Source organism: Oncorhynchus tshawytscha, linkage group LG19 (genome assembly GCF_018296145.1).
Source record: "Oncorhynchus tshawytscha isolate Ot180627B linkage group LG19, Otsh_v2.0, whole genome shotgun sequence".
Lineage (NCBI taxonomy): Eukaryota > Metazoa > Chordata > Actinopteri > Salmoniformes > Salmonidae > Oncorhynchus > Oncorhynchus tshawytscha.
In genome coordinates, this window is record NC_056447.1 from 33,478,625 (window position 1) to 33,504,000 (window position 25,376).

General features: G+C 42.0%; 1 protein-coding gene across 1 annotated transcript; it reads left to right on the top strand.

The window, feature by feature from the left end:
- The first annotated feature begins 4,392 nt into the window (after window positions 1-4,392).
- On the top strand, window positions 4,393-24,703 carry LOC112218985 (lysine-specific demethylase RSBN1L). The gene is made up of 8 exons (XM_024380224.2): window positions 4,393-4,887; window positions 5,151-5,279; window positions 5,465-6,147; window positions 20,564-20,701; window positions 20,848-20,990; window positions 21,212-21,379; window positions 21,576-21,684; window positions 21,881-24,703. Exons 1-8 carry the CDS (start codon window positions 4,425-4,427, stop codon window positions 23,672-23,674), a joined length of 3,627 nt encoding a protein of 1,208 aa, XP_024235992.2. The 5' UTR covers window positions 4,393-4,424; the 3' UTR covers window positions 23,675-24,703.
- Window positions 24,704-25,376: the final 673 nt, after the last annotated feature.

The following is a 25,376-nucleotide window of genomic DNA, read 5'->3' on the forward strand; positions in this document are numbered from 1 at the left end:
TCATTCCGCTACCTAAGAATAGTAAAGCCCCCTTTACTGGCTCAAATAGCTGACCAATCAGCCTGTTACCAAACCTTAGTAAAGTTTTGGGAAAAAGTGTGTTTGACCAGATACAATGCTATTTTACAGTAAACAAATTAACAAATTGGTATTAGAGTAGGGGCCGGAGGGCACACACTTAGTGTGTTGTGAATCTGTTATGAATGTATTGTAATATTTAAAATTGTATAACTGCCGGACCCCAGGAAGATTGCCTTGGCAGCAGCAAATGGGGATCAAAAATAAATAGAAAAACAAATTGCTGACAGAGGTGATTCCAACATGTATTGGCTCAGGGGTGTAAATGCTTATGTAAATTAGATAATTATGTATTTCATTTTCATTAAATTAGCAAACATTTCTAAAAGCATTTTTTCACTTTGCCATGATAAGGTATTGTGTGTAGATGGGTGAGAGAGAAAAAAACCGATCTAATCCATTTTGAATTCAGGCTGTAACACAGCAAAATGTGGAATAAGTCAAGGGTATGAAAACTTTCTGAAGGCACTGTATATGGAGGTGTAGGTGATGTCATTGTTCAGTTCTGCTTCCACCGTGTGGCACATTTGAATGTTTCAGCATGGCCGTGATCTCATCCCATTTATATTGCCTCAAATTGTATAAGGTCGGTGTAGTGATAGTACACTGGGTTCCCAAGAATGGAAAACCAAACAAATGTGGATGGAAAGTTACTGAGGATAATAGCAGACGATATTGCCACTTTTATTTGCCATATCTTCAATCTAAGGCTACTAGAAAATATGTGCCCTCAAGCCTGGAGGGAAGCAAAAGTAAAGCTACCCAAGAATAGTAAAGCCCCATTTACTGGCTCAAATAGCCGACCAATCGGCCTGTTACCAACCCTTAGTAAAGTTTTGGAAAAGATGGTGTTTGACCATCTTTTAATTTTAATGTAAACAAATTGACAACTGACTTTCAGCACACTTATAGGGAAGGGCATTCAACAAGCACGGCACTTACACAAATGACTGATGATTGGCTGAGAGAAATTGATGATAAAAAGATTGTGGGAGCTGTTTTGCTAGACTTCAGTGAGGCTTTTGACATTGTCGATCAAAGTCTGCTGATGGAAAAACATATGTGTTATGGCTTTATACCCCCTGCTATATTGTGGATAAAGACTTACAGTTGAAGTCAGAAGTTAACATATACTTAGGTTGGAGTGATTAAAACTTGTTTTCAACCACTCCACACATTTCTAGTTAACAAACTATAGTTTTGGCAAGTCGGTTAGGGCATCTACTTTGTGAATGACACAATTTTTCCAACAATAGTTTACAGACAGATTATTTCATTTATAATTCACTGTATCACAATTCCAGTGGGTTAGAAGTTTACATACACTAAGTTGACTGTGCCTTCAAACAGCTTGGAATATTCCAGAATATTATGTCATGGCTTTAGAAGCTTCTGATTGGCTAATTGTCATCATTTGAGTCAATTGGAGGTGTACCTGTGGATGTATTTCAAGCCCTACCTTCGAACTCAGTGCCTCTTTGCTTGACATCATAGCGAAATCAAAAGAAATCAGCCAAGACCCACAAGTCTGGTTCATCCTTGGGAGCAATTTCCAAACACCTGAAGGTACCACATTCATCTGTACAAACAATAGTACGCAAGTATAAACACAGTGAGACCACGCAGCCGTCATACTACTCAGGAAGAAGACGCGTTCTGTCTCCTAGAGATTAACGAGATTAACGTGGTGCGAAAAGTGCAAATCAATCCCAGAACAACAGCAAAGGACCTTGTGAAGATGCTGGAGGAAACAGGTACAAAAGTATTGATATCCACAATAAAACAGGTCCTATATCGACATAACCTGAAAGGCCACTCAGCAAGGAAGAAGCCACTGCTCCAAAACCGCCATAAAAAAGCCTGACTACGGTCTGCAACTGCACATCGGAACAAAGATTGTACTTTTTGGAGAAATTTCCTCTGATCTGATGAAACAAAAATAGAACTGTTTGGCTATAATAACCATCGTTATGTTTGAAGGAAAAAGGGGGAGGCTTGCAAGCCGAAGAACACCTTCCCAAACGTGAAGCACGGGGGTGGCAGCATCCTGTTGTGGGGGTGCTTTGCTGCAGGAGGGACTGGTGCACTTCACAAAATAGATGGCATCACGAGGCAGAAAAATTATGTGGATATATTGAAGCAACATCTCAAGACATTAGTCAGGAAGTTAAAGCTTGGTCGCAAATGGGTCTTCCAAATGGACAATGACCCCAAGCATACTTCCAAAGTTGTGTCAAAATGGCTTAAGGACAACAAAGTCAAGGTATTGGAGTGGCCATCACAAAGCCCTGACCTCAATGAGTGTGTAAGCAAGGAGGCCTACAAACCTGACTCAGTTACACCAGCTCTGTCAGGAGGAATGGGCCAACATTTACCCAACGTATTGTGGGAAGCTTGTGGAATGCTACCCGAAATGTGTGACCCAAGTTAATTACCAAATACTAATTGAGTGTATGTAAACATCTGACCCACTGGGAATGTGATGAAAGAAATAAAAGCTGAAAGAAATAATTTTCTCAGCTATTATTCTGACATTTCACATTCTTAAAATAAAGTGGTGATCCTAACTGACCAAAGACAGGGGATTTTTACTAGGATTTAATGTCAGGAATTGTGATAACCTGAGTTTAAATGTATTTGTCTAAGGTGTATGTAAACTTCCGACTTCAACTGTACCTGTCTAACAGAACACCGAGGGTGTTCTTTAATGGAAGCCTCTCCAACATAGAATCAGGAATTCCCCAGAGCAGCACCTTACTTTTTTCAATTTTTACTAATGACATGCCACTGGCCTTGAGTAAAGCCATTGTGTCTATGTATGCAGATTACTCAACACTATACACATCAGATATCTTAACTGCGACACTTAACAAAGCGGCGGATGTGATGATTGAGACAGAGCCTATGCGACACTTAACAAAGAGCTGCAGTTAGTTTCAACAAAATATTGTAACCTCAACTAAATATTGTAGTAAATAACATGGAAATTGAGCAAGTTGAGGTGACTAAACTGCTTGGAGTAACCCTGAATTGTAAACTGTCATGGACAAAACAAGATGGGGAGAAGTACAGTATGTCCATAATAAAGAGCTGCTCTGCCTTTTTAACATCACTATCAACAAGGCAGTTACTACAGGCTCTAGTTTTGTCACACCTGGTCTACTGTTCAGTCTTGTGATCAGGTGCCACAAAGAGAGACCTCAGAAAATTACAACTGGCTCAGAACAGGGCAGCACGGCTGGCCCTTAAATGTACATGGAGAGTTAACATTAATAATATGCACGTAAATCTCCCATGGCTCAAAGTGGAGGAGAGATTGACTTCATCACTACTTGTTTTTGTAAGAAGTGTTGACATGCTGAATCCACCAAGGTGTCTGCTAAACTACTAGCACACAGCTCGGACACCCCATGCATACCCCACAATCCCCAAGTAAAGAACAGACTATGAGAGGTGCACAGTACAACATAGAGCCATGGCTACATGGAACTATATTCCACATCTGATTCTAATGCAAGCAGTAGAATCAGATTTTAAAAAATAGATTAAAATACACCTTATGGAACAGCAGGGACTTTGAAGAGACACACACACAGGCACAGGCAGAGACACACATACACATAAGACACACACTCTACACACGTACACATCGATGTTGTATTGTAAATATGTGATAGTGGAATAGTGGCCTGAGGGAACACACTAAATGTATTGGATAAAGTGAAATGTAATGTCATGTAATATTTTTTTTTTATGTATAACTTCCTTAATGTTGCTGGACCTCAGGAAGAGTAGCTACTGGGGGATACTTAATAAATACAAATACTCACATCTTTGTGGCGCAGAGGTTTAATGCACTGCATCTCAGTGCTAGAAGTGTCACTACAGACCCTGGTTCAATTCCAGACTGTATCAAAACTGGCTGTGTTTGGGAGTCCCATAGGGTGGCACAAATGGCCCAGCGTCTGGCATGGGATTTGACCGGGGTAGGCCGTCATTGTAAATAAGAATTTGTTCTTAACAGACTTGCCTAGTTATTTAAAAAAATATTCTAATGTCCTCATTTATTTCACTATCTTGAGTATATCTCTCACATTGAGATACCGTTACAGTGACAATGTCCATTATATAAATGCATTTTAAGAATGTAGTTGACTTACATTGTGCATAGTGTAAATTGTATAAATGATAGCTCGATTTTCCCGCTTGCAACATGTAAACAACAGTGTTTACTGTTTTCACCCCCCGCTTCTTGTCTTCTGACGTACTACACAAGGGACCGCCCCTCCCCTGTCTCTCAGTCACGCAGCAGCTACGTGTGAGTGTAAAAAATAGAAACTTCCAAGATGGCCGAGTCCGTAGGTTCCATGCATTTCTCAGCTAATGGCAAAACAAATCCCCCAAACCCCTTGGTACCCAAAATACCGCCAGAGAGTCGACTACAGTCTACCAATGATGTCTACCCTCCACCGCCAAAGAAAGTCCGAATCGAGGAGAAGAGTTTGAAACACAATAAATTGAACGGGGACTTGGTGTGTGCAGGGGAAAAACACAACGGGAAGCAGAGTTATGGAAGCCCAGCGAAATGGAGTTTCGGCCCGGCCAAGCCGAGCAACTCCACCGCGCCAGCTCTCACACGAAAGATCTTCAAGATCAGCAACTTTCTCGCCTCTCCTGCGAAAGTGAAGAAACCGAATGAGAAACGCCACAAGGAAAAGGAGAAGAGCGCTAAAACGCAGAGTTCACTCATGGAGAAAGTGAACCCTGGGAGTTGCCATACAAAGACGGAGAACGGTGATACAGCGTGTGGTAGGGTCAACATTGTCAGTCTTTTGAATCACAGATGGAATGTAAAAAGTAGAAAACTAGGTTTGAAATAACTAAAGCCAGCTGATAGGATTAGTTAAGCAGTGCTACTGTACAGTAGGCCTACATAATGCTACTAGGCCCAGTAGATTATTATACCACTGATTGACAGAAAGGCCTACAGTTGAGATTAAGTTCAATTAAATGTTGATGGTTCAGAATCAATGTGTTTGTTACTTAAACTGTATTGAATTTCTGTATTTTAGACCACACTGGCAAAGATGAGCGAGAGAAGAAAAAGGAGAGTGATAAAGAGAGGGACAGGGAGAAGAAGAACCACCAAGTTATGGTTGCGAATGAGAGGGAGAATGGAGCGGTGAAATCTCCCCTGAACGGTATGGATTAAAAATAAATATAAAAATAAATCATGGTGAAATCATGGAGATTCAATGCCAAGTTGGCAGGTGTTCACACTGTTTTAGCTTCCCTCATAATAAATTGAGTCAAGCTGTGAACTAATTAGGTCATGCACACATCTTATTTACACCTGTTGGTTTACACTGTCTTCTCTTCCTTGCAGAATCAACAGAGAAGCCAAAAGTCAACTCGGAGGACGAGCTCCTCTTGAAAAAGCTAAAGAAAAAGAAGAAAAAGAAGCACAAAGACTGCGAGAGGGAAAGACGCAGCCGTCCCAAGATGTACCACCGCTCCAGTCAGACGGTGTGTTCTGGTATGTCTGTGGACCTGCCGGACCTGCTCAACACACCAGACAGGAGTAACTACAACACCAATAACAGTTTCTTCCACACCTTCCCAAGTCCCCATCAGGATCCTTCCAGCACCACCACTACTACCTCCGTGTCCACCTCCACTACCTCCATGGTCAGGGAGAGGTTGGGCTACGGCTCCCCCCTCCACAGTGCCCAGTCCCAGGGCATGTCAGGGCTGGAGTTTGGCCGTCTGATCCACGTGGAGCAGCAGGCCAACGGAGGAGCCTCGGTGGCCCACGCCTACTGCCAGCAGCTGGCTTGTCTCTCCCCGGCCGAGATGCAGCGCTTCGCCCAGGAATTTGTCACCCTGTCATTCAGCGAGGACCAAGCTGAAGCGGCCCACTACGTCATGGGTATCATCCATGGAGCAGCCTCCTACCTACCAGACTTTCTGGACTACTTCTCCTACAAGTTCCCCAACGCGCCGGTCAAGATGGAGGTGCTGGGGAAGAAGGATATAGAGACCACCACCATGGCCAACTTTCACACTCAGGTCAGTGGATGGATGAGAATGCTTTATAATCATCCTAAAGAATCACCACCTCAGTGCCAGCCACTTACACACACTGGTGCTGATGTATATGTGTGACTTTGAAGTGCATGACTCTTCCCTAGGTTCTACTAATGTAAATCATTGACTCTTCACTAGGCTCTGCTAGTGTGACACCTTGACTCTTAAGTAGGTTTTGCTAGTGTGACTACTTGACTCTTAAGTAGGTTTTGCTAGTGTGACTACTTGACTCTTTAGTAGGTTCTGATAGTGACTCCTTCACTCTTCTCTGTGTTTTTGTTTACTTTCAGAATCTGCATTTATATTTCCCCTCGACCAGGGACTCTTAGTCCTGTATCCTAGCAACCCTGTTTCCTTCCTCCCTGCAGATAGTTTGAAAGGTCTACTGCTCTCTATGTGAGACACCACATGGTTGAGCATTCAGCGATGCTGAAGATGAAAGGCTATCACTTACTACTTAATGTGATTCTATCATGTGAACAAACATTGCAGCGTGTTAAAGGATTATTAGTGGGCTTCGGTTGCCATTAGCTATGTGAATTGGGGCATACGACAGACACTTGCTACTGCTAGATGTTGCTGGTATGAATTAATTATTTATTCAAAACATTTTCTCAATATTAATGTATGGCTAGATGAATTCCCTTGATCAATTACATGACTACTCACTGTGTGAGTGGGATAAAAAGTAGCAAATCTGCATGACCACAGATGGTTGAGTTCCTCACGTTTTAACCTTACGAGGTCATTCCCTCCAAGTTCCAGTTTTACAATTAAGAATAAACACACGGCAGCAGTTTGTTTTGTTACAGAGCTTGCACAGGTTTCAGAGTTGTCTCTACTAGCAGACACTATCACAAGTCTGCATGAGATGTACACCGGGTTAGGTAAACAAAGCTTTTATCATTACAGTGGCATGTACCAACTCAGTGATATCTGTCAGAGAAGCATGAGTTAAATTGGGCTTTTAAAAAGTACAGTTGTAAATGTAATCTCCAAAATAAAGCCTGAGTAATAGTGGTTGGATGACTATGGGACTGGGCTTACACATGACAAACAAGAACATAATCAAATTGTGCATTTGAGGTGTTTTCCCGTTTGGATTTGCATACGGCGTCAGGCCTCCTGAGGTAAGGCAGGTGAGAGGTTAAAGATTGTTGATATGTGAGGTCAGTGGAGATTTGTAAACCGAATGGTGAGAGGGCAGTGTTTAATAACCCTCTAGAATCTAAACCCTGTCTAAACCGGGGGGGGGGGTCTAAGCTAACACATGGAATTGTTTTCAGATTGTGCTACCAACGATTATTTTGCTATTTGATTTAGAATTTTACGACCCCTTAAGGTATATAAAAAAAAACATTTAAAAAAAAAAATGCTTGCATGAAACATTGAATTTGGTATTATTGCGATTAGCCAATAGAAACTCATTGAATGACTGATTTACTATATGGAACAACCGATAGTCCCCCAAAAAATCTAAAGGAAATTTATTCTGAGGTGTCTGTCCTATATCTGCGATAAATGAAGATCAGGAAACAATTTTTATTTGTACATGTATTTATCCCCTTATTTTAGGCATTAAACTATCTCCATTCTGGTATGGTACCAGGGGCCTTCAGATGAATCTTGTGCAAAACGGAGAGCACCATCCTATTCATGAGTCTCATCTTTCAATAGTGTTTTCATAATAGTTTTTAGGCCAACCCGTTCGAATGCTACAGATGTTTTCGTGAAAGACCAGTTTTCAGGATGTCTCATGATCTGACAAACACCACTCTAGCTCTGCCACCTTTCACTGCAGATACAGAAGGGATTGAGACACAGCCTATGCAAAAACAAAACGGATATTTCTAGCTTAAACAGATGGATTTCGATGGGGATCTCTTTTATGTTAATTAGATTTCCGTGGGGGCACACATTTTAGTCTAAGGGTTTTAAAGTACCCTCCAGAGGAAGTTCCTGCTGCTATTTCAATGTAATTTCCTGTCCTAGCGAGTTTAGGTTTCACCCCCGAAGAATGACAAAGGCTACTTGTACTTATTCACAAATTGGGTGTGGGAATTTCCACGTAGTTGATAAACAACAAATAGGCAGTAGCGGTGCGTGGGTAAAATCACTGGGGAAGCCAAGCCCCCCGACCATATTACAACCTACAGTTGCAAGAAAAAGTTTTAACCCTTTGGAATGACCTGGATTTCTGCATTGATTACTCATAAAATGTGGTCTGATCTTCATCCAAGTCACAATAATAGACAAACACAATCTGACTAAACTAATGAGACACACATTCTTATTGAAGACATTGAGTTATCATTCACAGTGCAGGCTGGAAAAAGTGAACCCTTGAATTTAGTAACTTGTAGATTTTCCTTTAATAACAACCTCCACCAAATGTTTCCTGTAGCTGCTTATAGGACTTGCACAACGTTGAGGAGGAATTTTGAATCATTCCTACTAGTGATGCACCGATATGACATTTTTGGACGATACAGATATCCAATATTTTCCTTGCCAAAAAATCCAATACCGATATTTACAATTTTTGCGCCCTTTAAAGCATTCTAGTACAGTTAAATAGTTGACACACACGGATGCAGCAGTCTAAGGCACTGCATCTCAGTGCAAGAGGCATCACTACAGTCCCTGGTTCGATTCCAGGCTGTATCACATCCGGACGTGACTGGGAGTCCCATAGGGCGGCATACAATTGGCCCAGCGTCGTCCAGGTTTGGCTGGGGTAGGCCGTCATTATAAATAAGAATTTGTTCTTAACTGACTTGCCTAGTTAAATGAAGGTTACGCACATTATAGCTATATAGCTAGGTGTCATCTAAAATAACCCTCATTTATAAGACAGTTCTTATTTGATTAATGGTGGTGGGACCCATCTATGTGATGCGAGCCACAATAAGGATTAGCCACAATAGTGGACTTTGAGGTTAGCCTTCAAATAAAAAGTGTCATTGACAGTGATGCAAATGAATACAAATAGTAGAATTATGCCATAATTGAATAAATCATGCTAAATGAGATTGGAATGTTATATAAACTCAACAAAAGACAATCATTTGTTAATTTGACAATCTGTTGAAATCACACAATCTATTATACTTTAGAATTGCATTGTGGGGCATACTTATTTCACTGTACTTTTTACCTATGGATTGTGGATCAATGACATGGGGTATCAGTCTACTCAGTGACACCCAGAGAACATTAGCATCATAGCTCTTATTGTGGGACCCTGAAACAACTGTGAATTGAAACACATTTATTGTCAGCTTGTTCTGTTGAACACTATTCCAGAGGAAAAACAATACTGCGTGGATGTTTTGAAGTCTGATAACTCTGAGGATGACGTTGGGAAAAATAGCTTGGGTATTGAGTAGACTGTTACCCCATTTCATTGATCCCCAATCCTTAGGTAAAGCTGTACAGTGCAATATGAATGTCAATACACACAATAGGCTGACTGGGGAGGTGGTTTCACACAGTCACAGTTCTGCGATAAGAGCTACAACGCTAATATTTGCGTGAACAGTTGTGTTCTGTTGGTGTCACCGAGTAGACTGATACCCAATTTTTTTGCTTCACATTCCTACCTTGTTTAACGTTATCTAGTATAAATATGGCATGATTCCACTAATTGTAGCCTTCTGCATCACTTTCAACGAGGTACTTGTATTTTGAAAGGCAGAGTGCAAATTGCGCTATTATGCCTAATTTTTCTTCTGGTTAGCTTCACAACACATGACCTGGTCAGGTCGAGCCTCACTAGCCAGATGAAGCTAGCTGGCTGCTTATAACGTTAGCTTTGGGCTACAAGGTTAAGTAGCTGGCTAGCTATTAATTTTCATGAACTAAAGTAAAATTTCAATAGGCGAACAACAAGTGGATACTTAGCTAATATTTACTCACAAGGATTCCTATGTCATTGCTAAGAATAGTGAAAATGACTGCAGGTTCTACTGGTCGTTGTTTTCAGGCTGGTTGTATTGGTGTTAGCTAGGTACCAAGCTAAATAAAGCTAGCTACCCCAGAAGTTGCGGTCGAAGAAATTATGCTTTATTACCAACGCGGTATTGTAAACACATCGTTCGTGGCCGGTGTTTGCTTGTTTGCAGACTTTTTTGTACAGCTTTGACAGTGCTACTGATAGTAGTGGTTGCGCTTGGCTTGCACATGCAAATTCAGAACACACAATCTGTTATTTGACTTGTCAAATTAAAAGCTTATTTAACGCGTCAAATAGTGTTATTGTCAAATAGTGTTATTTGTCATATCTTTTTTGACACGCAAAGACCCAAAGGGCGTTCCATAGTATGTCGTGAAGCTAATAGCAGTGGCGCTATTACTGTGTAACTCCGGTAGAGCAACATCTAAAGAATAGAGCACTTGATAACGTTAGTATGTACCGGTGCTCAACCAGTCGTGAAAACCAACATCACCCACAAATGACTGCTCGACTTGTTGACTGCTCGATCCACACAGCAAACATTGTGGGCTAGGTTAGGAATGCTGTGTTTTATATGATGTCATTACGTCATGTACCTACGTTATATAGGTATGCACGTCAGCTTTGACATTGGTTTTTCACATCAGCGTTAAACTAGACATTGTGCCGATATCAATGATGGCATTTTTAGTTAATATCGGCCAATTCCGATATGTTCACTGATATATTGTGCGTCCCTAATTCCTACCCTCAAATCTGTTTCAGTTCATCAATATTTCTGGGTTGTCTTTATTGCACAGCCACAGCATTTCAATTGGGTTAAGGTCAGGACTCTGACTTGGCCATTCCAAAACACACATTTTCTTCCTTTTCAGCCATTCTTTAGTTGATTTACATTTGTCCTTTGGGTCATTGTGTTGTTGCATCACCCAACCTCTCTTAAGCTTGAAGTCATATACTGCTCCCCTGACATTCTCCTATAAAATGTCTTGATACACTTTTGAATTCATTGTTCCCTCAATAATTGCAAGGGGTCCAGGCCCTGAGGCAGCAAAGCAGACCCAAACCATGATGCTCCCTCCACCATGCTTCACAGTTGGGATGAGGTGTTGGTGTGCAGTGACCTTTTTCACACTAACCGATCTTTCTGGAGAAGAACAGATTTGTCAGTAACTAGGCTTTGTGTGCCTTTATTTAAAGGGCAGGGCACCTGTGCAACCCACACCTCCAATCTCATCTTAATTGAAACACCTGACTCCTAATAGCTTTTGGAGAAGTCATTAACACAGAGGTTCACTCACTTTTTCCATTCTGCATTGTGAATAATTACTCAAATGTCTTCAATAGAAATGTGAAAAGTACAACTGTTTGTGTGTTATTAGTTTAGTCAGATTGTGTTTGTCTATTATTGTGACTTAGATGATCAGACCACATTTTGAGTAATCAATGCAGAAATCCAGGTAATTCAAAAGGGTTCACAAACCTTTTCTTGCAATTATATGTCAAATCAAATCAAATTTTATTTGTCACATGTGCCGGATAAAACAGTGAAATGCTTACTTATGAACCCTTAACCAACAATGCAGTTAAAACATATATGGATAAGAATAAGAAATAAAAGTAACAAGTAATTAAAGAGCAGCAGTAAAATAACAATAGTGAGACTATATAGGGGTGGGGGGGGGTACCGGTACAGAGTCTATGTGCGGAGGCACCGGTTAGTTGAAGTAATATGTACATGTAGGTAAAGTTATTAAAGTGACTATTAGTGGTGTAACGGACCGTAGTTGATCCGTACGGATCACCCCCCACGGTTTAGCATGCATGTGAACCGCGGCGTTTAACCATCATAGTGTGACATACAGTTTTACTTCCGCTGTTACTTTTTAAAGTAGTAATTCCCTAAATCTCGATGCAAAGTTGCAGTGAAAAGATAGCACGCATCTGTCTTGTCTGTGTTTTACTCTGAAGCCTGAAGGTTGATTTGATTTTTTTTTTTTTTAAGCAGTTGTGTGTACTGGTCACGTGAACGGGGCATGTTGAATCAATCCCTGATGCTTGCGTTGCAAAAAGCAAAGAAGACTAAAGAGCAGTGACAGCCATGGCTAGTGGAGGAGCTAAAGAACTGGAAAAGCCCCCCACTTCATTTGTCTCATGTATGGGAGCATTTTGGCTTCCCTGTCAAATATGATGACGGAAGAATGGTGGTGGACAACACCATTACGGTGTGTAGGCATTGTGTCACAAGAAAGCCGCATGATCATGGAAATACATTGAGCATGGCCACACATTTAAAGCGTCATCAACCTGGTGTGTCAGTGACAGGAGCCAACTCAGCCAAGAGACAACTTCTCACCGTGGCATTTAAGCAGCCCTTTGCTGCAGAATCAGACTGCGCTAAAGCCATCACCAAATCTATTAGGATGCTTATCACTGCAGACATGAGGCCATGCTCTGTTGTGGAAAACAAAGGATTTAAAAATATGGTGAAATTGCTTGAGCCACAGTACGAAATTATTTGTCATATCTTTTTTGACACGCAAAGACCCAAACGGCGTTCCATAGTATGTCGTGAAGCTAATAGCAGTGACGCTATTACTGTGTAATATTAATATTACTATTACTGTGTTACTGTGTTGCTTGAGCCATGCTATGAAGTCCCCCCCCACTCACCCACTTCAGTATGAAGATCATGCCAGATCTTTATGAACAGGAAAATATAAAAATTGTTGACAAATTATCCAAGGCATCCTCTGTTGCCCTCATCACATACGTGTGGACCTCCAGGGCAATGGAAAGCTACGTGACTGACTTCTCACTACACCACAGAGGAGTGGGAGTTGCGAAGTCCGGTGCTACAGACACGCTCCCTCAGAGTCACACAGGCACAAATCTGGCACAGGTACTGCTAGGAGCATTACCAGAGTGGAAGCTAGAGAGGCCCAATAGCAGTATCCCAATCTCCACAGATAATGCCAAGTAAATACAGTGATAGAAGTTGGACTGGGGTCACAGATAGCTTGCTTTGCACGTGATCAATTTAGCATCCCAAAGGGGAATCTCAGTGAACCAGATGGACCGCCTCCTTGGGAGGATCAGGAAGGCGGTATCCTTTTTCCACCGAAGCACAACAGCCACTCGTGCTTAAGACCAAGCAAGAAATGCTATAGCTACCGACCCACAAGCTCATACACAATGTCACACCCTGGACAGTTCTGACCTAGAATATGTGGACAACTATAAATACCTAGGTGTCTGGCTTGACTGTAAACTCTCCTTCCAGACTCATATTAAACATCTCCAATCCAAAATCATATCTAGAATTGGCTTTCTATTTCGGAACAAAGCCTCCACTCATGCCGCCAAACTTTCCCTCGTAAAATGGACTATCCTACCGATCCTCGACTTTGGCGATGTAATCTACAAAATAGCTTCCAATACTCTACTCAGCAAACTGGATGGTCTATCACAGTGCCATCCATTTTGTTACCAAATCACCTTATACCACCCACCACTGCGACCTGTATGCTCTAGTCGGTTGGCCCTCGCTACATATTCGTCGCCAGACCCACTGGCTCCAGGTCATCTATAAGTCTATGCTAGGTAAAGCTCCGCCTCAGTTCACTGGTCACGATAACAACACCCACCTGTAGCACACGTTCCAGCAGGTATATCTCACTGATCATCCCCAAAGCCAACACCCCATTTGGCAGCCTTTCATTCCATTTCTCTGCTGCCAGTGACTGGAACGAATTGCAAAAATCGCTGAAGCTGGAGTCTTTTATATTTCCCTCACTAACTTTAAACATCAGCTATCTGAACAGCTAACCGATCGCTGCAGCTGTACATAGTCTATCTGTAAATAGCCCATCCAATCTACCTACCTCATCCCCATACTGTTTTCTTTGCTCTTTTGCACACCAGTATCTCTATTTGCACATCATCATCTGCTCATTTATCACTCCAGTGTTAATCTGCTAAATTGTAATTCTTCGCTACTATGGCCTATTTACCTCATGCCTTTTGCACACACTGTATATAGACTCCTTTTTTCTACTGTGTCATTGACTTGTTTATTGTGTTATTGGCTTGTTTATTGTTATTCCATGTGTAACTCTGTGTTGTTGTCTGTGTCACACTGCTTTGCTTTATCTTGGCCAGGGCGCAGTTGTAAATGAGAACTTGTTCTCAAAGGGCCTACCTGGTTAAATAAAGATGAAATAGATATATATATTTTTAAATAAGACACTGCATCTCGGTGCAAGAGGCGTCACTGCAGTCCCTGGTTGAATCCAGGCTGCATCACATCCGGCCGTGATTGGGAGTCTCATAGGGCAGCTGGGTTAGGCAGTCATTGTAAATAAGAATTTGTTCTTAACTGACTTGCCTAGTTCAATAAATAGGAAATAGGCTTAGGTTGTATCCAGATTGTCATACCTTCATACCAAGTCACTTCATCAATTTGTGGACTCTAATATTAGGGATTTGGTACATATGTTTTCCTCTTACCTCAAGGGCACTAGAGACTTTTTAAAAGAAATTAGAGATTTGTTCGGTGGACTCAAATGATTTGTTGTGTACTATGGATGTCTCTAGCCTTTATACAAATATTCCTTATCAAAAGGGTTAATGCAATGAAACATTATTTGAATCAAAGAACATAACTGGATTCTGCCACTGACTTACTGTTGAGCTTGACTAATGACGTATTGACTAAGAATTATTTAAGACCTTAAGGAAAGAACTGCTATGGGATTGCCAGTTGAGGCCAATTATGCAAATTTGAGTTGGACTTCGTTTACAATAATAATCCCTATTTTAAGTTTATCGAAGTGTTTATATATATATATATATATATATATATATATATATATATATATATATATATATATATACATATTTATATCTCATATTTTTTCATTTGGTCAGGTGATGATCTTGAATTGGAGGAATTCTTTACATTCATGATTTCCAGGATACCGTGTATTGAATGTATGTTAGTATCTGATAAAGAACATGTTTTGATTAAGAAAGATGGCAATGGCTTGCACACTGAGGTGTATAGAAAAGAAACTGATAGAAATACCTTTCTTCATTTCAGCAGTTATCATACATCCTCAGTAAAAAATGGTTTTCCATATAGCCAACTATATGCAGGCACGTAAACATTCATTCAAACAGCACTTTTGTGCGTTTTGCCAGCAGCTCTTCGTTGTGCGTCAAGCATTGCGCTGTTTATGACTTCAAGCCTGTCAACTCCCGAGATGAGGCTGGAGTAACCAAAGTGAAATGGCTAGCTAGTTAGCGCCCGCTAATAGCGTTTCAAACGTCACTCGCTCTGAGCCTTCTAGTAGTTGTTCCCCTTGCTCAGCATGGGTAACGCTGCTTCGATGGTGGCTGTTGTCGTTGTGTTGCTGGTTTGAGCCCAGGGAGGAGCGAGGAGAGGGACGGAATCTATGCTGTTACACTGGCAATACTAAAGTGCCTATAAAAACATCCAATAGTCAAAGGTTAATGAAATACAAATGGTGTAGAGGGAAATAGTCCTATAATTCCTATAATAACTACAACCTAAAACTTCTTACCTGGGAATATTGAAGACTCATGTTAAAAGGAACCACCAGCTTTCATATGTTCTGAGCAAGGAGCTGAAACGTTAGATTTCTTACATAGCACATATTGCACTTTTACTTTCTTCTCCAACACTTTGTTTTTGCATTATTTAAACCAAATGGAACATGTTTCATTATTTACTTGAGGCTAAATTGATTGTATTGATGTATTATTATATTAAAATAAGTGTTCATTCAGTATTGTTGTAATTGTCATTATTACAAATAAATAAATAAAAATCGGTCGATTAATCGGTATCGGCTTTTTTGGGTCCTCCAATAATCGGTATCGGCGTTGAAAAATCATGTTCGACCTCTATAAGAGAGTAAGACAAAATGAGCGGAATGCATATTGCAACCACGTCAAAGGAATCCCGCCCCACCTACAGTCCTATTTCAAGGTCGATCAAGGAAGTGAGTAATAGACATTGCCACATATTACACAGTGACCCCCCCCATCTTTGGTCATGCATTGGTCATGCGTTTTACACTGCTGCTACTAGCTGTCTATTATCTATGCATAGTCACTTTACAAATTACCTCAACTAACCTGCAAATTGACTCGGTTCCGCTCCCCACTGTATATAGCCTCGTTATTGTTATGTAATTTTCTGATTCCTTTAAAAATATTTTTTTTTACTTTCGTTTATTAAGTATTTTCTTAACTCTATTTCTTGAACTGCAAGCATTTCACGGTAAGGTTGTATTCGGTGCATAGGGATAAAGATAAATTACTTGTCCAAAGAGAGACATTGGATAGACCGCTTGGACACTTGCCCCAGCAGGCCTTAATGGGGAAAGTCATTTTTCTTGTTTTTTTTGTGTAGGTTATAAATAGGCTGAACATTTAGGTAATGACATAATAGAAATAAATTGTGTCTGTCTTTTATTTGATTCTCATGTTTCCCCCACAGCTCCCTCTGCTGGGATCTCTTGATTGGGCCAATACTGACTGTGAATTTGAAATTATGCCCACCTGTGTGGTATTGTTGTTGTGACATTAATTTCCATTGCCTTGCACACTGAAGGCCTCATACCCAAAAATGTTTGTGCGGCAATACATTTTTTTTTTAAAGTAGTTTATTTACCTGTGCTTTCCTATTTCCGTTCTATTTTCAAACCCCACTGATCCTCTGTAATCTCATAGAATGCTAACTAAATGCTAACGAGCGCATTGCAAACATTTGTATACGTCTCTGACCTAAAGTATTTGCAGGACAGACATCCCAGCTCATGAACTTATACAAGTAACTCAAAAATGCTACTCACAGTTTGCTGCACGCACAAAACAAATATTAGCCACTCCGACATTGCTCAAATCTAATATTTATATATTTCTTAATTCCATAATTTTACTTTTAGATGTGTGTGTATGGTTGTGAATTGTTAGATACTACTGCACTGTTGGAGCTAGGAACACAAGCATTTCGCTACACCCGCAATAACATCTGCTAAATGTGTACGTAACCAGTAAACTTTAAATTGATTCAGACAGCAAGGCGTTTGATCTGCTGTTAAAAAGCCAATCTTGATTTTGGAAGAAGCTAACCACTTAGCTAGATAGCTAACTAGCTACTAAATTAGCAAACCAAATGCACAACTGCAGAGCATTTAGCATATTTCAGACAGTAAACTTAATCGTTATTAATTATCTAGGTTGTGAATACCATACTGTAACTAGATCACCTGGCACATGCTCCACACAAATGAGTGATTTACAAGGCTCCGGTCTCGCATCATTGTGTGCTTGTCAACAAACACCATGTGATTTGGATTTACGGCAAGCTTCATAATTAACATTTATGTTACAGGTGAAATGAAAAATGCATCTTTATCTTCTAACGTATTGCACAAGTTGACTGCAGGTATTTACTTAAAAAGTAGCTACAAATATAAAAATGTATTAAAGCAAATTCTAACTAAATTGTTTCAATGGCATTGACGGTATTGGTAAAACCATCCTGCGGCTATTTCCAAAGACCCTGGTATACAGTATACCGCCCAAGCCTAATAGGAAAAGACACCGAATTCACACTGATCTGCACAAAGTAGGCAGTTCTGATTTGTCACTTCAAGCCCAAATATATCATACTTTGACTAAAACGATGACTTAAATCGTTGTGCAACATCATGGGTAAGTGATTTGCACTAACGTGTATTTCTATCCTTACTGTAATGATATAAAGGTACAACCATCACATCCTTAACTGTGCAAGAGATGGCATGGATGACATCACTGCCACCTTCTAAAGGGTCTCACTGTTGTGATCATCTGCGGTTAAGATTGAATTCAGGAAAAAATATCTCACTAACCAGGTCTCCACGTGAGCAAAGTACTTGGACAAAAATAAATCACAGGCATGATGGAAACAGCACATTTTTTGGCAACCCCTCCAAATGTCGACAAAACAAAATACGCTATACGCTAGAGGGATCTTCCTGTGTCTGCTCAATTAATTATGCATGAAATGGTGGTGGAGATGTCCCCATGCGTAAACACTGATTATAATAACCATCATATCAAAGTAATCTCTGAGTCATATGATGACATGCTCTGTGGTCCTCCCACCACAACATGGGAAAGCGTGCAGCGCATCAGGCCACAGCTGAAATAAGTCTTAATGAAACCCCACAGGGTGGTAAAAGTGCACAGTGATGAGCTCGATGCTCCTCTACGACATATTGAGGGTCTTATTTTGGTGACATTATGATTGACGCCTGACCGCCGACAAACAAAAACAATCTCTCTTTTTTTGTCTAAAATAATCTCATGTAGGTAGCTAGCCCCGAAATGCGTCCGCGACACGCCGGTTAGACCGGCACACTGCCACACAGCGCAACATTTTCCCTGACAAAACCATCAGCAGAGCCGAAAATGCGATGGAACCCTCCCCCTAACCTGCATTTTATTACTTTTTTAAAATATGGATTCTTGATAGACAGACAGACTAGGGTTTAATAGCGGGAACCGGGTTACTGAGATTTACTTAGATTTACAGCCAAAACCCACTCCCTAGGATAAATAACTTAGAGTCAATTATAATACATTATTTCTAGGAATGAACAGCACCACGTGAAATGGAACTGTTATCTTAAATGATACATCTGGATTCTCTACTGTCTTCTCTGCTCTGGTATCTTCATGATCATTCTCTGCTCTGGTATCTTCATGATCATTCTCTGCTCTGGTATCTTCATGATCAATCACCAATGTTTAGGGTGGGTACAGACGGGGCATCTCAGTATGGAGCGCAGTTCACAATGCTAGTATCTCATCAGCTGTAACTTTTTGTCTTGTGACCGATACATTTGCTGCAGCATAGCCTATGCTACATTACTATTAGGACTAATATATCTGAATTCGCATCTAATTCACACCTTCATTTGGGTTTCTGGGGTCACCTTGTTTTTTTTGCAGCCTATCACTGGAATATTGTTGCTTTAAATCACTGCACACGCAAGCACTATGTGTTTCTCTATAAATTCCATTTAAATTGCATCCAAAATAGATGATCCTGTTCAAGATGTCCTAGCCTAACTCTTTCAGGTAATACATTCAATGCAGTGTTAGCCTTATACACCTGCTCAAAAAAATAAAGGGAACACTAAAATAACACATCCTAGATCTGAATGAATGAAATATTCTTATTAAATACTTTTTTCTTTACATAGTTGAATGTGCTGACAACAAAATCGATCAATGGAAATCAAATTGATCAACCCATGGAGGTCTGGATTTGGAGTCACACTCAAAATTGTGGAAAACCACACTACAGACTGATCCAACTTTGATGTAATGTCCTTAAAACAAGTCAAAATGAGGCTCAGTAGTGTGTGTTGCCTCCACGTGCCTGTATGACCTCCCTACAACGCCTGGGCATGCTCCTGATGAGGTGGCGGATGGTCTCCTGAGGGATCTCCTCCCAGACCTGGACTAAAGCATCCGTTGGTGGATGGGCTGTAAGCACAACCCCCACCTGTGGACGTCGGGCCCTCATACCACCCTCATGGAGTATGTTTCTGACCGTTTGAGCAGACACGTGCACATTTGTGGCCTGCTGGAGGTCATTTTGCTGGGCTCTGGCAGTGCTCCTCCTGCTCCTCCTTGCACAAAGGCGGAGGTAGCGGTCCTGCTGCTGGGTTGTTGCCCTTCTACGGCCTCCTCCATGTCTCCTGATGTACTGGCCTGTCTTCTGGTAGCGCCTCCATGCTCTGGTCACTACGCTGACAGACACAGCAAACCTTCTTGCCACATCTCGCATTGATGTGCCATCCTGGATGAGCTGCACTACCTCAGCCACTTGTGTGGGTTGTAGACTCCGTCTCATGCTACCACTAGAGTGAAAGCACCGCCAGCATTCAAAAGTGACCAAAACATCAGCCAGGAAGTATAGGAACTGAGAAGTGGTCTGTGGTCCCCACCTGCAGAACCACTCCTTTATTGGGGGTGTCTTGCTAAATGCCTATAATTTCCACCTGTTGTCTATTGTCAATCAGTGTTGCTTCCTAAGTGGACAGTTTGATTTCACAGAAGTGTGATTGACTTGGAGTTACATTGTGTTGTTTAAGTGTTCCCTTTATTCTTTTGAGCAGTGTATTTAGCTAATGAATGATTGGTCAATATAATTAAAGGGAAAATACACTCAAACTATCTTTTGGTATTTTTTTTTATTAGGCCACTGTTGATACAATCCCAAAATTTGTTTCATGTCAGCAGCTAAGTTTTTTTTCAAGATATTTTGGACTTTTATGAAGCAGAGATGTCACAAGCTACATAATCATGGTAATGCAAAAATATTCTAACCTGTTTCTCCCGTGTCTCTGCCCCCAGGTGAAGCGTACCTACTCCCAGGGGACGTACCGTGCTGGGGCCATGCGGCAGGTCAGCCTGGTGGGGGCCGTAGATGAGGAGGTGGGAGACTACTTCCCCGAGTTCATCAACATGCTGGAGGAATCTCCCTTCCTAGAGGTTGGTTTAGAGTGTGTGTCTGAGAGAGTGTTTGTGTAATTTCATCAGCACTGTGCTATTATACTTTTGTTTATTTGCACATAAAATAAACTGAAATAACAGAAATAAATATATACCGGTAAATGAGCTTATGTGTGTGGTCCCAGCGTACCCTGCCCTGGGGCACGTTCTCCAGCCTGCGCCTGCGGAGCCCCACAGAGAGTGATGACGGACCCATCATGTGGGTCAGACCAGGGGAACAGATGATCCCTGTGGCTGACATTCCAAAGTCCCCCTTCAAGAGAAAGAGGTACATTGCTTGGTTTTGAATGGCATGGTTGTTTGTCCACCATTGTGAGAAGATTGCTGTAGGTCTAAGTTTGCTAGGGACAAGAACCAAGTCATTGCAGCAAGCCACCAACATGACATAAGACATTCAATTTAATGAAGCAGTCTGTGGTATCCTCATGCCACATCCTATGGCATTTAGTTTTTACTTTAAAAATGCATTTACATTTCCCTCTGTTCCAGGTCGACCAATGAGATCAAGAACCTGCAGTACCTGCCGCGGGCCAGCGAGCCCAGGGAGATGCTATTTGAGGACCGGACCAGAGCCCATGCCGACCACATCGGACAGGGCTTCGAGAGACAGACCACCGCCGCCGTGGGGGTGCTCAAGGCCGTGCGCTGCGGAGAGGGGTGGGTACACATCTGGTCTCTGTAGCCCTGACCTTGTGTGTGTAGGTAGGGAAGGGGGTTGTGTGTGTGTGTGTTTGTGTGTGTGTGTGTGTGTATATAGGTAGGGTAGGGGGTTGTGTGTGTGTGTGTGTACACACACCGGAGTTCCTCTTTATGACAGTCTCTCCCTCTCCACTGTCTCTCTCTCTCTCTCTAGTGATGCTCCTGCCAGGGTAACCAAAGACGTGGTGTGTTTCCACGCTGGAGATTTCCCAGAGGTGGTCCAGAGGCTCCAGCTAGACCTGTACGAACCACCCCTCTCACAGGTACGTCTGAGATCAATGGATTCTACATGGATCCTTAGAAAGGATTATTAACCAATGATTGTGTGTGAATGGTGGCTTTAACCAACAAAATAATCTCCTCTACTGCCCTTTCCTCTCCCTCCTCCCATTCTCCTCTCCTCCCTCCTACTCTCCTCTCCCTCCCATTCTCCTTTCCTCCCACTCTCCCCCTCCGTAGTGTGTGCAGTGGATAGATGATGCCAAGCTGAACCAGCTAAGGAGAGAGGGCATCCGCTACGCCCGTATCCAACTCTACCACGACGACATCTACTTCATCCCCAGGGGAGTGGTGCACCAGTTCAAGACTGTGTCTGCTGTCTGCAGCCTGGCCTGGCACATCCGCCTCAGACAATACCACCTGGACCAAGAGAGGGAGGAGGAGAGCTGTACTTCTACAAGGGCAACAAGTCAAGTCATAGAGGAGGAGGAAGAAACAGAGGAGAGTGAGGAGGAGTGGGGGAAAGAGGAGGACACTCTTACACAGCCACGGACGCAGGTGAAGACTGAGGAAAAGGAAGAGGGAGGAGGACGAACACCCGTACTGGAGCCGCCACTAGTTTGCAAGGAGGAAGACGACACCGAGGAAGAGAAGGGAGGGGAGAGAGGAGGCTGTACACCTACACTGACATCACCTTTGGTCAAGGAGGAGAGAGTGGAAGGAAACCCACTCACAGAGACACTACTGGAAGTCAAGGAGAGAAAGGAGGTTGACGAGCATCACAAGATAGAAGAGATGGAGAGAAAAGGAGCAAGAGATGTCAGCACATCCACACAGATGGCACCACAAGTGCAGATGGAGGGAGAGAGAGATGGAGAAGATATGGAACTCTCGAAGGCATCACAGCATGCTGGGATAAAGAGAGAGGAGGAAGAAAGACACCACAGGACACCTCCACAAGTCCAGAAAGAAAGAGAGAGGGGAAAGGATGGTAGCACAGCCACACAAACACCACCAGTCAAGAAAGGGAAGGGGAAAGATTTGGAGAAAGATGGAAAAGAGAGGGAGAAAGAGGAGAGGGTGAAAGATAAGGAGAAAGTGGAGAGGATGAAAGAGAAGGAGAAAGTAGAGAGGGTGAAAGATAAAGAGAAGGAGAAAGTGAAAGAGGAGCGGGAGAAAGATAAGAAAGAGAGGGTTAAAGATAAGGACAGAGAAAGGGAGAGAGGGAAAGATGGAGAGAAGGTGAAGGGGAAAGATGAGAGTGTGATGGAAAGCACCACACAAACACAGACATCTCCACCCATTAGGAAAAAGGAGGATGAGGAGAGGAAACACACACATCCATCCCAACATGCCCAGAGGGAGGAGAAGGGAATGAGAGAGGCTGACACAGCCTCAAAGACACAACCTCAAATCAAAAAGGAACGAGACCGGGACAGAGGTGGTAGTAGTACACAGACACAGTCTCACACACGGCTAGAGAGAGAGGAGGGCAGAGAGAGCAGCACACATGGACATAAACCCTCACATGGAAAGAAGGAGAGAAATGGTTACAGGGAGGGGAAAGAGGGTAACCCATCTATACACACTTCACACACCAAGCCAGGGAGAGAGGAGGATGGAAAGGCTGTCACTTCTAGAAACACACCGTCTCATGTGAAGAAGGAGGGGAAGAGGGATAGAGGGGTCAACCATAAGGAGGAAAGGAAGAAACCGCCCCCTGCCCCTAGCTGCCCCCCCTCAGACCACAAACCCCCACGGACGCTTGTAACCTTTGACCTCTTTAAGCCTATGGAGGCATTTCAAGCCCCGCCCCTCTCCCTGACAGACAAGTCTCACCACCACAGCGACTGTCGAGGTGCTCTCTCCAAGTCCGAGAGCCGGACGCTAGCACCCTCTAAAGGACCAAAAGTAAAGGACACAACACAGACCAAACCTACAGTTCCTTTGCAGGACACACGGCCGCAGCACTCCCTTAAACACCCCATGAAACCACACACCACACACGCACAGCAGAAAGCCTTTTTATTATGAATGTGTAGTTTTCTCTCTCTTACTTAGTCTGCTCCCAGATCTGTTGCTGCTTCAGCCATACTATCATTGTCATGCCATAGTACATATACAGAGGAGTTGAATTGGCTAAAGCACATACAGATCTGGGACCTAACCCTGTTTTGAAAACTTTGAAAGTCCTTTTCTTTCCTCCATTCCTTGAAGTAATCACTGATCTAACACAGTTGGGTAGGTAAACGCAAATGTTCCACCACGTAGCTAATACCAATAGTCATGTCAGCATCAGATCTGAGGAAGGATGCATTTCATAGCATCCGAAGAGGGCTAAAGTAAGAATTTACGCTAAGTAGCTCACTTTACGTTTGTTAGTGAATGTACGTAGTAGGTTCTTTATATGAAAACCGTTGTGACCTGTGCACTACTTAGCTACACTATTCTCTTAAAGCACCTACTCTAGGTACTATACAACTCAGTCCCAAAACAGCCCCTTGGTTCCTTTGTCTTCTCCTAGTCTTTCCTACTTTGAAGTTTGCAGATCTGACAGGACCAGATTGGTGTACTTTGGCAATATGGTTCCCCATCTAGACAGAATTTCCTTAGTCTACACTAGACTATACAGAAGCGGGTAGTAGGGGATCGGCGTCTATTTTAAATAGAGAACTAGTCTGCCTGTATGCTATGGGGAGCTTCTACCACGTTCCTTATACCTATCCAGGCACTTCAGTTCTGCCAACGCAGAAGGGCTCAGAGCTAGGGGTTGTTTTTGGACCAGGCTTACATGTATGATTCAATACAGGGCTGTAAATGAAACGTACCGAATCTGTACAGTATGGATGTACTAGTACTGATGTGAGAAAATGTATACAGAAATGCATATATTTTTTGTAAGACAAGTTTTATTTTCCATAGAACTTATTTATCATTTTATGTATTTTTTTGTTCAGATGTATGTGAGAAACTCTTGTAAATACCTTTTATTCCTAAAATTAAGACTTGGTAGTGTGATTTATACTTTGACCAGAACCTCTCAATAAAAGGTTCCTAATATTACAATGGCCTCTTATTCATTGTGCGCATTCTCATCTGACCAAGTTGAAAACTGAATTGACCCCAGCTCTGATCACACACACTCACTGAATCCACCAATCATCAAACTAGTGTAGTTTGATTTTTAATGCACATGTCTGTTAAAGGGCAATTCCACCACTTTTAAACCTAATTTTCATTATCTCCAACATATGCAAAAACGGTGCATTTCTATGTTTTGTTGGAAAAAAAGATAAAGTTGAAAAGTTCTGAGTTTTTTTGGTGATTTGGGTAGCAAGAAAATCCACTCGCTTGGGCTAGAAACTCGATCCTACCCTGTGTTGTCACAGAGAATCATTTTCCCCCCTTATCTTTTTAACCACATACCATAGAAATGTGCTGTTTTCACATATGTAGACACTGGTTTGATGCTGTAGATTATGAATATGCGGTTGAAAAGTGGCAGAATTGCCCTTTAATCTTGTACAACCAACCGGAAATCTTGCTCGCTTACATTCTGTTTCGCTACGCGGATGGCGCCGCAGTAAAAAGTCTAGCAAAAAGAAAGTTAGACGCACAAATATCATACCCCTGCAATATGCTAACCTTACTGTCATGGTGAGAGGTTAGCATGCCTTGGAGGTATAATATTTGTGGGTCTTAACTTTTATCATTATTCACGATTGATTCAGGACTG

What these genes read in the sequence shown, in the direction of transcription:
- LOC112218985 (XM_024380224.2), top strand. Translation starts at nt 4,425, where the DNA reads ATGGCCGAGTCCGTAGGTTCCATGCATTTCTCAGCTAATGGCAAAACA. An exon ending in GAACGGTGATACAGCGTGTG is followed by an intron (nt 4,888 to 5,150) that starts GTAGGGTCAACA and finishes TCTGTATTTTAG; the next exon opens with ACCACACTGGCAAAGATGAG. An exon ending in TGGCCAACTTTCACACTCAG is followed by an intron (nt 6,148 to 20,563) that starts GTCAGTGGATGG and finishes CTCTGCCCCCAG; the next exon opens with GTGAAGCGTACCTACTCCCA.